At 34.4% G+C, this 13,375-nt stretch overlaps 2 protein-coding genes across 2 annotated transcripts; one reads left to right on the top strand and one right to left on the bottom strand.

The window, feature by feature from the left end:
- Nucleotides 1–805: 805 nt before the first annotated feature.
- On the top strand, nt 806–9,467 carry LOC110601905 (probable bifunctional methylthioribulose-1-phosphate dehydratase/enolase-phosphatase E1). The gene is made up of 12 exons (XM_021739300.2): nt 806–1,218; nt 1,892–2,028; nt 3,347–3,442; nt 4,355–4,474; nt 4,968–5,057; nt 6,207–6,386; nt 6,584–6,739; nt 7,802–7,951; nt 8,035–8,136; nt 8,377–8,486; nt 8,570–8,688; nt 9,274–9,467. The coding sequence occupies exons 1-12, from the start codon at nt 987–989 to the stop codon at nt 9,363–9,365; spliced, it is 1,584 nt and encodes a 527-aa protein (XP_021594992.1). The 5' UTR covers nt 806–986; the 3' UTR covers nt 9,366–9,467.
- Nucleotides 9,468–11,531: 2,064 nt separating this feature from the next.
- Nucleotides 11,532–12,736, bottom strand: LOC110602672 (VQ motif-containing protein 19). The gene has a single exon (XM_021740241.2). The coding sequence runs from the start codon at nt 12,379–12,381 to the stop codon at nt 11,683–11,685; it is 699 nt and encodes a 232-aa protein (XP_021595933.1). The 5' UTR covers nt 12,382–12,736; the 3' UTR covers nt 11,532–11,682.
- Nucleotides 12,737–13,375: the final 639 nt, after the last annotated feature.

Raw genomic sequence — 13,375 nt, 5'->3', positions numbered from 1 at the left:
GTAAAACCAAACCTAATAGCGTTGATAATATGCATAAAAAAGTAATAATTGTAAATAATAAAAGCTACAAAATATACATTACCTATTAAAGTTAATAGCAAATTATAAGATAATTATTAAAGTTTTTAAATTATTTATTTATTTATTTATTTAAATGAGATAATAAAATTTTAGACGTAAATAACCATTTGAAAAATTTAAAGGTTTAAAAGACTATTTCAAAAAATTCAAAGGATTAAACGAATACTTTTAATTTTAAAAATACAATGGTCATTCACTACTTCAATTCTTCATATTTAAGAAATGTACAATAATCCAGCAGCAAGAAAATTAATTTAAATTTTGAAAAGTTTCACTTCAATCCCTAATCACATTAGCTCTCTCTCTCTATATGTACACACACAGTAGCATGGTGCATGCCTTAATTTAACATTAATTATATATTACATGGTTGATGTGAAACACTGACCTAATTTGAATTATTAAATAATATTAAACTAAAAAGTTTCAATAATAGAGCAATATAAATATATAATATAAAAAAATAAAAAAAATATTAAATAATTTTATTTTTAAATATGTGGATGTGAAAGCAGACATAGATGAGGCATTTGAATTATTTACATTTGTAAAATTTTTTTATTTATTTGAATTAATAGTATTGAATACGCAATTAAATTTTCGCGTTAATTATTACAATAATTAATCAAAATCAAAGTAAATTCCCAAAACAAAGCTATTAATGACAGTCAAATCCACCGCCCTATGAAGATTAAAGACAGTCAAACACCTAAACACGTAGCGCGCGTGGCCCAATAGAAACCCACATTTCGGTGAAGTGTAGTAAGCTTATCACTTCTCTCCTTCAACGGAATCGAATTCGCAGCCGCTGTCTCTCTCTAACAACAGCAACATAAGAAGGTTGCATTTTTTTTCAGCTGGAATAAAAAATTCTCTCTTTTTCTCTCTCTCTGAAAAAGCAGGCAATGGCAGCGGCCGCGGCACCGGCAATGGTGGTGAACGGAGGAGGAGTGAAGGTGGCATCGCAAGCCTATCTGGAGAGCAAGGCTGTGAAGGACACGAGGGTGTTAATAGCTGATCTCTGCCGCCAGTTCTACAACCTTGGATGGGTCTCTGGGACTGGTGGTAGCATCACCATCAAGGTCCACGATGACTCCATCCCTAAACCTCAACAGCTCATCCTTATGTCCCCTTCTGGTAAATGTTATTATTGCTATGCTATTCCCAAACTTAAGCCCTTCTCTATAACTGTGTAAATGTTGTCTTGTCCGATTACTGGTTATGTAGTGCATAGATTAGTTTAAAATTTGTTTCTTTTGACGGCTTTTGATTTCGGGGTATTTGTTATTTCAGCTCAATCGCTTGTCTGTGTTACCGTTGTCCCTGATTACTGGTTATTTGCAATTAAAATATCGGCAGTTCTATATATTTTCCATGTTGTTTGATTTTTTTTTCTTTATTTAATTAATTGCTAAACTGCATATCTGTGCCTGCATGAGTGCTTCTTTGTTGCTAGAATTCTGGGGTCTAAATTTTTCTAGCTGTTGGCCAAGTTCTGTAAGCGTCTATTTTATTTCAGTTCATTTCGTAGCTTTAGTAAGAGCTCAAATGCATGGCATGATCATCTAGCTGACGGTTAAATTATGGTTTTTGAGCCTTTGTCTGAGTAGAAATTCAGGTGCTACTTTTCAAGCTCAATTGTTTAGTTACGAGTCTATGCAATTTATGGCCATTTTTTATTCAGCTAAATAATGTCTGTTCGTATTTTTTGTAGCTTATGGGGGCTCTGAAAATTTTTCATGTTCATAAGTGTTTCAATCTGCTTTAACCTTCATATTTTGTTGAAACTCAGTTGTTTGGAATTTCCCAGGTGTGCAGAAAGAAAGAATGGAACCAGAAGACATGTACGTATTAGCTGCAAATGGGGATATCTTGTCTTCCCCATCTCCAAAGCCTTATCCAAACAAGCCTCCTAAATGTTCTGATTGTGCTCCTTTATTCTTGAAGGTAGCAATTTCTTCATTCGTAATCTTTTGTCTGCTAATAATTAGTTAACCATGTCTTTTTCTTTCTTTCCTTTTTTTTTTGCCTGATATCAACCAAATGATGAAAGTTGATTTGTCTCTAGTGGCATTCAGTTCTGAAGTGGGTTATTGCGAGTGCAGTTGCACATGGAATTTCTGAAATAGTTTACCTAGTCAATTTATTATGGTATGAGATAGATGATATGGTGTTGATGTTTCATTGGTTGTAATATAAGACCTTACTCATTTTTCTAATTAAGTTTGGCAGCAACAGTTTCCCAAATTTTGTTGGCAAAAAGGGGACATTATGCTTTAAACTCTTGACCACAAAGATTTATGCCAATTTTGGTCATGATCAAAATGAAGGAAAGAAAGAAGGAAACTTGAAAGTTGTCTAAGGTGGAGGTTGACATCCTTGTTGTCTTGTGTGGACTGCCCAACTCTAGATATTGCCCTACTTGCCTTAACAAGCATTTCAGAACGTTAGTTTCTACAGACTACAAAGTTTAATGAGAAAGCAGCCAAGAGCCAAATAGTCACTCACGCCAAAATGGCAGAGTTGTTTGATTGCAATATAACAATCAGCCTATTTTACATTACTTAGTTTTGTATATCTAGGTCTGGGTTTTGAAATTCATTTGACCTACATTCTATTTCTTGCAATCCATTCGAACAAATTACTAATTGAAACGTAAAAAACTATACAAAGCTCCAAGCACATTCTTATCATTAACCCCCCCCCCCCCCTTTTGAATTTTTGTAATCAGATGAGAACATGTTAGATTGCTTTTGAGAAAGAAGAAAGGAGATTGGTATAAGATTACAAGTTAATCTCTCTTGATATATTTCTTATGAGACATTTCACTTTGTTTAAATTTTACTTCAGTTTTTAAGCTATCAATTTCAAGTGGTGTTTGGGACTGAGTTTTCTGTATTTAAGGATTGCATGTAACACTGATGATGTTTGAGAGCTAACTGATTCAACAAAATCCTGGAATTGGAATTGTGTTTGTGAGACTAGGTCCTAAAATTATTTTAATTTATAACTTTGAAATTTGTACAAATGTTCTTGCTTGCCCTCAATACATTTATCAATTTTGTAAATGACCTTATTAAATGTGCAGTACTGCTATAATACTGTCTTATTTATGGAGTTTATGGTTATTGAATCTTCATGTGAAGATGATTGATTGCGACACACATCAAGAATTAGGATGCTTGTTTAGTCATTTTTCTATTTTTTGGTTTTACAATTTATTCTTCATAATGTTAAAATAAAAATAAGTTTCTGTTTATTCCAGGCATATGACATGCGAAATGCAGGAGCTGTTATTCACAGTCACGGTATTGAATCCTGTATTGTAACAATGGTCAAGCCAGCCTCAAAAGAATTCAGAGTAAGTGTTTGTGTGGCATTTTGATAATTACCAATCTTCTTTTCCAACTTTTTTTTGGTTATTTTGTTATGATCTCCTTTTCACTATTCACCTGTTTGGAATAAAAAATTTCACAAGAATTCAATTCAATTTATTTCTTTTCTATTAACTTTTTTGTTTGGAATTGAAAAATTCATTTTTTTTAAACTTACAAAATTTTCATATTCAAAGAAAATGAAATCATGCATGATTTTATAAGAATTCATTTGAATTCTTTTCTTGTGAAATGGATTATGCCAAACAAAGGATATAGCTTCAATGTACATTCCCGTCTCAAGAGAGATCTAGTAGAGTTGTTGGGTAATACAATTTTGCTAAATGTTGGGGGACAGGGGGAGAAGTGCTTCCTAATTTACTCTTTTACTAAAGAGAGAAGTTAGTTGTATATTAGGCATTAGGGACATCTTTATTATTATTATTATTTTCTTTTTGTAATTTTTCCAAAATCTTATTGGTTTATAAATTCAAAATGGTGAATCATTTTTCACAAGTGTTTGAAATGTAATCCTCATTAATCCATTGTATTTATTCTTTTACAGTATTGATTATGTAATTAACTAAAATTTAAAATTTTTCTTCTTCTAAAGATGGCTTTTTTACTGTAAGTTCTCTGTCATGTTGGAGGGTTTTGTATCACATGATCAGTTTCACTGTAATCTTTGGGCATAAAGTGATACACCCTATGAAATTTTTAAAAGGATGTATTTGTGATAAGTTATTATTGATGTGTCCTAAAGGGCCAGACTGTGCCGTATTTCATTTATTCTCAAACAATCAACATTGTGGCATATGCAATTTTTATATTCAACTCAACTGCTTCTGATTTTCAATTTTCTTTTTTTTTTTCCCTTTCATTTTTTTTAACATTTGCAGATTACTCATATGGAGATGATAAAAGGAATCAAAGGTCATGGCTATTATGATGAACTTGTTGTACCAATAATAGAGAATACAGCCTATGAAAACGAGCTAACAGATTCTCTTGCTAAAGCTGTATGTTCTTGTTATAAATTGGACTCTGAAATGCATGTGGTGATTCTAGCATATGATTTTTATCTCCATCTGGTGAACACAACAATACTGTTAGAGTAAATGATCAATAATCTCTGTGGGATAGAGCCATGGAACTTGTCTATGATTAGGCTATTGTATTTTCAGATCATATGCGTGTATCACCTTGTATTGTTGAGTTGGCATTGTGCCAATATGAACGTGTTTCTATTGTAGGACAACCTAGATGGTAATAGAGGGCTGAATGATTTCCTCCATAGGAAATTGTTTTGCCTTGAGATATTCAGTAAAAATATTCATAAATTATATTTTAATAGGAGGATCCATAATGCAGGCTTAGTGTTTAACAGAGCTGAATGGTGAAAAATGATCTATCTAGCTGATCCAACTAGTTTGGGATTAAGGCTTAGATGTAGTTGTTACTCTTATATATTTTAATGCTCTAGAATATTTGAACCTTCATTCATGCTTTCAGATAGAAGCCTACCCCAAAACAACAGCTGTGCTTGTTCGCAACCATGGCATCTATGTATGGGGAGACTCGTGGATCAATGCCAAAACTCAGGTTTGTGCCCACCTATTGAATGATAAGAACCAAGTTCTTGCCTGTTACTCATGCAAAATGTTTATCCATAAATTTTCTTCTCTTTTTTGGGTTTTCAATTTCTACCTTCACTAGTATATGTGGGAAGGTAGAAATTGAAAACCCAAAAAAGAAGTAACATCAAGAACATAACCTTCAGTGAAGAATGGCCTGATTAATCCAGTTATTGGATATTCTTGCCTGTATTTCATATGAGAAGTTGCAAAGAGCAAAAGTCATGACAATCTGTTGATAAATATTTCGATAGTTTCAAATGTGAAGAGCATAGTTTAGGGCATAGCTTTGGAAGTATTCCAAGTGCAAATATTTTGAAGGGGAACAGCATTTAAATCGTGGTACAAAACGTGGAATATAACTTTAGTAAACTAAAGGGTACGGATCATCCCATATATAGGGTGCTTTCCAGATTTCATTTTTGTTTAATGTTTTCGTGTTGGTTGTTATTGTACATCCTGAAAAATATGTTAAGGGATTTCAAATTGTGCACTTTTCCCTTGCAAATTCAAATTAATTTTTCTTATACATCCTGTTAATTATGGAAGGTATTTGTAGCAAAAACCTCAAGGAATTTGTTTGTAGAAACCTTATTGGTGTTATTTTGCTCTATTTTTTCAACTAATCTTTACTTCCAATATAGTTGGGGTTACTATATAGGTTTTACCCTGTACTTGGTTTAAGGCTACATCTATAGAAAGGTCAATGTCAATCATGGGTGCTATTTCACTAAGCCAAAAGGACCTTGAAATCTACAATTTTTTTTTCCTCCAAAAAAAGGTTAAATCAAATCCTCATTCTTTCTTAAGAAAATTTTTAAAATGAAATCCGATACATATATGATGATCCATTCTCCTAAATACAATATCATAATTTGCATTTTACTCCTGGACCTTTTTTGTCACTACTGACTAGCGTTACAAGGTCACTTATTTGAGAACATTGCTGATGTCAAAAGTTATATTTCATGATTTTAAATGATGTTAAACTGACTTTTTTTTTTTGTGCAAGCATATGCTTGGTTTAGGCTTTTTTTTTCTCCAGTGGTTGATTTTTCTTTCAGCATCTTGTTGCCTTAGAGAGCTCATTATGCTTTCCTTAATTGATGACCATCAGGCTGAATGTTATCACTATCTATTTGATGCTGCAATAAAACTTCATCAACTGGGGTTGGATTGGTCTACTCCAAGCCATGGGCCACTTCAAAATGTCAAAGGAATTCTAGGTAATAATGTAATGAACACATCTGTGAAGGCGGTAATGAAGGATTCAAACCATGAAATTGAGCCTTTGCCAGTAAGTTCTAAAATGCTGGCCTGAATACTACTAATACTTAATGTTTTTTAACTTTTGCCAAGTCCTGTACCTCAGCCACAGGGCTTTGTAGCATTTGTAATTTTCTTTAGGATCCATGCACTTGGCTTTGTAATGCGAATTAAAATATTTTACGCAATCAAATTTGCATTTTCAATTTTCAAATTATTTGTTTGCAGCGCTGCATTGTCCTCGACATCGAAGGGACTACCACTCCCATATCATTTGTTGCTGATGTTCTCTTTCCATATGCCCGTGATAATGTTGGGAGGCATTTGTATGCAACATATGAGACTGCAGAAACTCAAGATGATATAAAATTGCTGCGCTCCCAAGTAAGAACATTTTTTGTTGGAAGTTTTGAATGTCTGCATTTTGAAGGACATCCATTTGCACTAGTACATTTATTTATGCTTTTTATTGCAATCTACCTCCAACTAATTTGGGATTAAGGTTTAGCTCTGTCTTCCTTGCTACCTATTAAATTGTTTGATGTATTTTGATTGCCTCATTTGAGTATAGGGGTGCAATTAGGAAAGCTGAGTTGGTACAGAATACTTGAACTTGAATTGACTCAGAACCTCGAATAAATTTGGTCAAGTTTTTCTTTTTCTATTCATTACTAGGCTGAGTATGGTAGTAAAAAAAGTTGAGCTTGATTGTTCACTCTACTTGGTTATCGTTAAAAATTTCAAGTCAACTTCTTTTAACCAATTTTCAGTAAGTTTGCATACTTGATATAGAATATGATGTTTAATGTAAGTGTGTGTGCGCGCGCGCGTGTGCGTGTGTAAGGTTGACCCGGTGCATAAAGCATTCCATATTTTTGGGCCTTGGGAAGGGTTGCTTTACTTAAATATATAATTTTAAATTATATGAACAATTGAACACTTGTCAAGGTATGCAAGCTACTAGAATTTTGTGATACTAGATCTTATGGGATGTTTAGTGTTTATGGGTCTTATATTGAACACTTGAGCTAAAAAAAGAAAAAAAATTCAGCAAGTGAACACGGATGTTTAGTGCTTATGGGTCATATGGGATCTTATATAACTGATGCCGAGACAGAAGCTACCTGATGGACATGCTTTATTTCCTTTCCTGTTAGGAGTCGAAACTCAAAGTTTGACAAAGCAGGGCAGAACATTAAGATTAGGACTTGAGGAGTTAATCGTTACCCCTATCCGACAGATTTCTTGGGTGTTCAAGTTTATTTATGGCATGAAACAACTCGAAGCATGGGCTTAGCTTATTGATACTTTCTAGAAAACCCCACTTGAATACACTTGATTTTTTATTTGCGGACAAAAACATGTACTTGAAAAAAAAAAAGAAAAAACAGGCTCCTTAAAATATGTTGTTATGAATTTATTAATTTTTCATCAATCATTCTCCAGGTTGAAGATGATCTGACCCAAGGTGTTAATGGGGCTGTGCCTATTCCTCCAGATGATGCAGGGAAAGAGGATGTAATTGCCGCTTTGGTTGCTAATGTTGAAGCAATGATAAAAGCAGATCGAAAGATCACCGCCTTGAAACAATTACAAGTAATAAGAAACAATGTCTGGTATCTTTTGTTGTAACTGGTGTGGAGCTTCTCTTAAGATATTTTTATGATTTGACGCTGCAGGGCCATATATGGAGAACTGGATTTGAAAACAATGAATTGGAAGGAGTAGTTTTTGATGATGTACCAGAAACACTGGAGAAGTGGCATTCCTTGGGGATCAAGGTTATCTTCCTTAATCCTCCACATCTTCCACTGCCATAGTGAATTCTTGGGCTGTGCCAAATTCAAGAATAGTCTTCCATTTTTAATTGTTCCTGCTGGATGGGAAATAAAATTCATGTATTTTTTATTTTATCTATGTTTCTTTGCTGACTTGATACATTATTAGATGTTATTTATCTGGTGTTACTTTGTATTTTTGTTATTTCTGTGGTGTTGGTTACTATTTTTCTCTTGCTTCAGGTGTATATATATTCCAGTGGTAGTAGATTGGCTCAGAGACTTATATTTGGAAAGACAAATTATGGAGATCTGAGAAAATATTTGTCTGGATTTTTTGATACTGCTGTGGGGTAAGCTTTGTGGATACGCCAGTTCTGATAGATGTTTTATTTGGCTCAAGTAACATCTCATTATTCACCGCTATTTCTTACAGGAACAAAAAAGAAACACGCAGTTATGTTGAAATTTCAGACTCTTTGGGAGTTGACAAACCATCTGAGATTTTGTTTGTCACTGACGTCTTGCAAGAAGCCGTAGCTGCAAAAGGAGCAGGTAACTACTGGCTCCCTTTTTTAGAAAAAAGGACTGTTGCTAGGGAAACCAGTGATTTTCAAATTTTTTTGCTCAGAGTTCTTTTCACTTGACGACTTAAACAGATGATCTCTTGCCCTTATTGGGTGTCTGAATAGCAAAACCTGTACACAGTTTTAGACAACTGATCTGAAAAACATAATGTGGAAGAGTAATACAGCTCCTGTCACTGTAATTACTAATTTTGTCTATCATTCATAAAGGGGACGGATTGGTCGACTTATTTTGTTAGCATTCTTTGCATTCTATGAAGGGAAGAGTTATTTTTCTTCTAGAAATTAATGAATACAAGACCTAAGATGTTCAGACTTAGGTCACCCCGGATGTTTTAATACCCAAACGAAAAGCATATCCTTTTTCTGTGGAAATTCTTGTCAGGAAGAAGCTAGATTTTACCAAGTGTTACCAGGCATGATTGATGGAGGTTTTCTCAATTCGTCTTTAGTGGTGTCCAGTTAATGGAGTTAGAATACTTATGTACAACGACTTTTGAATTTTACATTTGTCTTGTGCTGACTATGCCTTGCATTTTCATCCATGTTTTAGGTTTGGAGGCAGTGATTTCTATCCGGCCAGGAAATGCCCCGCTTCCAGAGAATCACGGATTCAAAACAGTTAAAACTTTTGCAGAAATCTGATGAAATCAGACTTGTATTTGTGTAATGACACTATATATGACATGATTTGAAACACAAATGTATGCATAAAATAAAAGACCATGTCAGCTTTCTTATGTCCAATTCTGGCCTGCTTGCCTCTATTGAATTGCATCAACATGTAGAGCCTTTCTCATTATATTTTGATTTTGATGCTTCATCTGAAAAGGAATCAAAATGGGTTTCTCGTAATAAAATCATTGTATATACAGTCTGGTAAGATTGATCCCAATACGCTCATTAAAAGGATGAGAGAGTGAAGAAATCTAATTGGATTTGAGTCTCTCTTCGCAACAATATAATAAATATTTTCCAAAGAAAACAAAAACCCATTATTGCTTTCACGTTTCAGAGTAGATAAATTTTATTTATTTAGGAAAAGGGTATTAAAAAAAAGAAGAAAATCTAGAAAGCATCACGAGAGAACAAGGCACTTTTGAGGAATGTCAAAAGGAGCATTAGTAATTTGAAAGAAAATGTTGTGAAGATGTTGGAGAGCTTTTGCACCAAATATTATCTAAACAACCATCATCACCAATTGAAACAAACAACCCATTAAGTGTTGACATTCGCTAAGCAGCCTCTGTTGCCTAATTATTATTCTGACCACTTGGTGCATATTTAAAACCAGATAAAACATTAAGATATTTATAAAAATGACTTTATTATTCAATTGCTTTTGAAAATTTCAATTACATTTAATTACGACTAATCCAAGTTGGTATCATTTTGTTCTATTGTTTATTTCTACTTAACATAAGCTTATCTCATCCTTCCACTTTTGGCCACCAGACTAATCATCAACGGCTAGTATTTTTATCGATTTTTTTTTTTAATTCGCTTTTCTGTTCTATTATTTATATCTTAAATAACAGAACCTCTGAAATTAAGATTCTCAACTTGCAAACAAATTGGTAAGGGAAAAAATGGAGAGAGAGAGAGAGAGAGAGAGAGAGGGAGGCTTGGCGGTTCTTTGTCTATTTCATCAACGCAGTCCAGCTTCATGCATTGACAAAGTAAAAACATTGAACAGAAACAACAAAGAAAAGTTTCTCACATTTTCTCGGCTTTTTTCCCTTCATTTTCAATCATCATCATACCAAAGTCCCACTTTCCCTTTCTCTTCTCTCTCTCTTTTTTTTTTTCATATGAGAACGGGTCTCCTATAAGTCAAAAAAAGACTGAACCCAAAAAACAAAGGAAAAAAAAGAAAGAAAAGAAAACTAAATAAGCAGCTGCATGATTGAACAGCAGCTTAAAGTTGTAGGCTTGTAGCAAAGGACAACGACTTCCCTTCCTTCTTGAAAGAAACAGCTGAGATGTGCCATTGATTTCTTTTATTCACAGTTCCTTACATATACACTTTATACATTTTATTGGATACCCTAAATTCTGACAGCCTTAGCCACATGTGCATTCTCACAACTGAAAAGGGCACTCAATAATCTAAGTACTGCTACCACTGCAAGAATATCTTATGTTAAAGATTCAGTCTGCTAAAATTTTCTACAGTAGTCAGAAGAGATATTATATCCTACGCATACATTCAAAAAGAAAATTAAAAAAGAGAAAGCATGGTAGAGAAGCTACAAGGAGCAAGCTTCTCTAAAAGTAGAATCTCTCCAGTGTGATCAAATTACAAAGTTAAAGATATTGGTAGCAATTTCAGAAAGTTGAAGTTTCAAATTTGCCATTAATATCACTGCGCCAAATTTATTGTTTGTTCTTTAATATACGTAGCCTGCTACGACAATGATTGAGCAGAAAATTTTCCCTCGTATTACATTTGGAAGGAAACATGGGTGGTGCAAGTATACATGTTTTGAAAAAATTAAATTCATGTCAACTGTTGATATGTGTACTGTCACACGCACACAGAGAGAGATATAGAGAAGGAACACGAGAAGAAAGATGGTTCTGCACAGGAACGAGCATGGGGAAAGGCAGCCGCAAAACTCAAGAAAATAGTCCACTTAGCGAGAAAATGAAGTTCTGAGAATAAAAGATTCCTTTTCCCATGCTGATATATTGTCTTAAAAATGAAAATTTGCCTAAATAATATTGCCTGAGGCTAATAGTCCTCATTTATGAAATAGGCTAAAGAAGAAAAACACACAAAAAAAGAAGAATCAAAAGAAAGAAAGAAGCTAAACAAAGATCACTTAACCATATATTATCATGAAAAGAGAGATGAGATTGTACAATTAAACCAAAGATCACTACCTCTCCCTCAAAAACCAAAACCATCCAAACCCCATAAACTCCTGAAGCTCCTTTTTCTCTTCCATCTTCAAGAAAATCAAGATCCTGAAACTTTTGGTGAGGTCACTGGAAATAGTGGCAGCAATTGGGGTTCTGAATCTCTAGGTGTAGATATAGGCGATGGATGCAAGTAAAATCCCTTCTCCGCTATTGCTCTCTCCTCCTCTGACGAAGAATTCCCTAAAGATGGGGGGCTTTTGTTGAAAGGATCTTCATTAGTTAATGGAGTTACTGGGCTAAGTGTCAGCTTAGGGAAGTCAAGCAAGCTTGGAGACAAGATCTCCTGCTTGTTTCTTGGCGAAAATCCTGAAACCGAGTTGTTACTTGCAAAACTAGGCAACAAAGTGTTGATCATGAGACTGTTTTTAAAGTTGTTGTTTCTCCTTTCGTAGAGCTTGAAGCTATTTTGTTGTTTCTTTGGCATGCTTTTGATAGGAGGGATGGTGAAGTTTCTTGTAGTAGTAGAGGTGGGTGTTGGTGGTGGATCTTGAGCTGTTCTTGAGGAAGCTTGCTTTGCTGTTTCTGTAGAGCCAGTTAGCATCTGAACTACTTGTTTGAAAGTAGAGGTATCTGCTTGGACAAATGTTGTCGGGTAAGGGTTAGCGTCAGATCTGGAGATGGGTATTGGAGAGAAAGGTAGGGTGTGGATTTGGACACCGTTGTTGCTTCCGTTGCTTCGAGGAGAGTTTATTGGAGATGGGTTTTTGCTTTCTTGAAGTCTTGTTGTAGTTTCCATTGCTGAGTTCTTCTCTCTCTCACTTCGCAATTAGGTTCGCCTCCTTCCCCTCCACCACCACAACCACTGGAGAAAGAAAGAAAGAAATGAGAAATGAGCTTTTTGGGGAGGAGAATAGAAAGAGAGATGGAGGAGGAGTGAAAAACAAGGCTTGGTGAGGAAGGTGTTAAAAGGCTATTTGCTGATTTTGCTTCTTTTTGTTTTGTATTGCTTTTGTTGTACTTGTGCCACGATAACATATATCCGCTGCTCAATTTCTATGCTTTTCTTTTCTTTTCTTTTCTTTTCTTTTCTTTGTTTTTTCTTTGATGGGGTGATTGGCTAGGTAGAAAATGTCCCCAACGGCTTTGGAATTACAAAGAAAAGATCAAAACTTGAAAAGGGTATTGGTTGTATTTGGAATTTTTGGGCAACAAGCATGAGTGCCACCATTAGCAAAGTCTATAGGAACCCAATACAAGAACATATATATATATACACACATAAATGTGAGTGGCATTGACTTCAGAGCCCTGACTGCAAAAGACTCTTGTGTGATGAAGGCGACATTTGATCAGAAACAAACCATACCATAGCCATTCATTCATGAATCCCAATGCCTTTGTCGTTCTGTATTGTCAGCTATGTTCTCACTCTCCATCCCAATGTTAGATGTTAAACGAGGAAACATACAATGTTCCTGGCGCGTGTTATGCAGTCTCCAACAAAGGGCTCCGTTTGGTTTATTTGATTCTTGATTCGTTGCCCCTTGGAGGTATTGAAATTATACATACATATATTAAAATTGAAATAGATGAAATTTTAATTAATAGGAAGAATATTTAATCCCATAATTTTAGGTTATTTCATCAATTTTACTATTAGTATTTTAACACAACTTACTATTTAGTCCTTAGACATTAAGGTTAAGAAGATCTTTCAGTAATTATGGATAAAATGCAGCTAGGGTTTCATTATACAACAACCACTAAGATTTTAGGGCAGATAAGATATC

Source organism: Manihot esculenta, chromosome 15 (assembly GCF_001659605.2).
Source record: "Manihot esculenta cultivar AM560-2 chromosome 15, M.esculenta_v8, whole genome shotgun sequence".
NCBI classification, from domain to species: Eukaryota; Viridiplantae; Streptophyta; class Magnoliopsida; order Malpighiales; family Euphorbiaceae; genus Manihot; species Manihot esculenta.
Note: the sequence above shows the minus strand (reverse complement) of the source record. Positions and strands in the feature narration are given on the sequence as shown.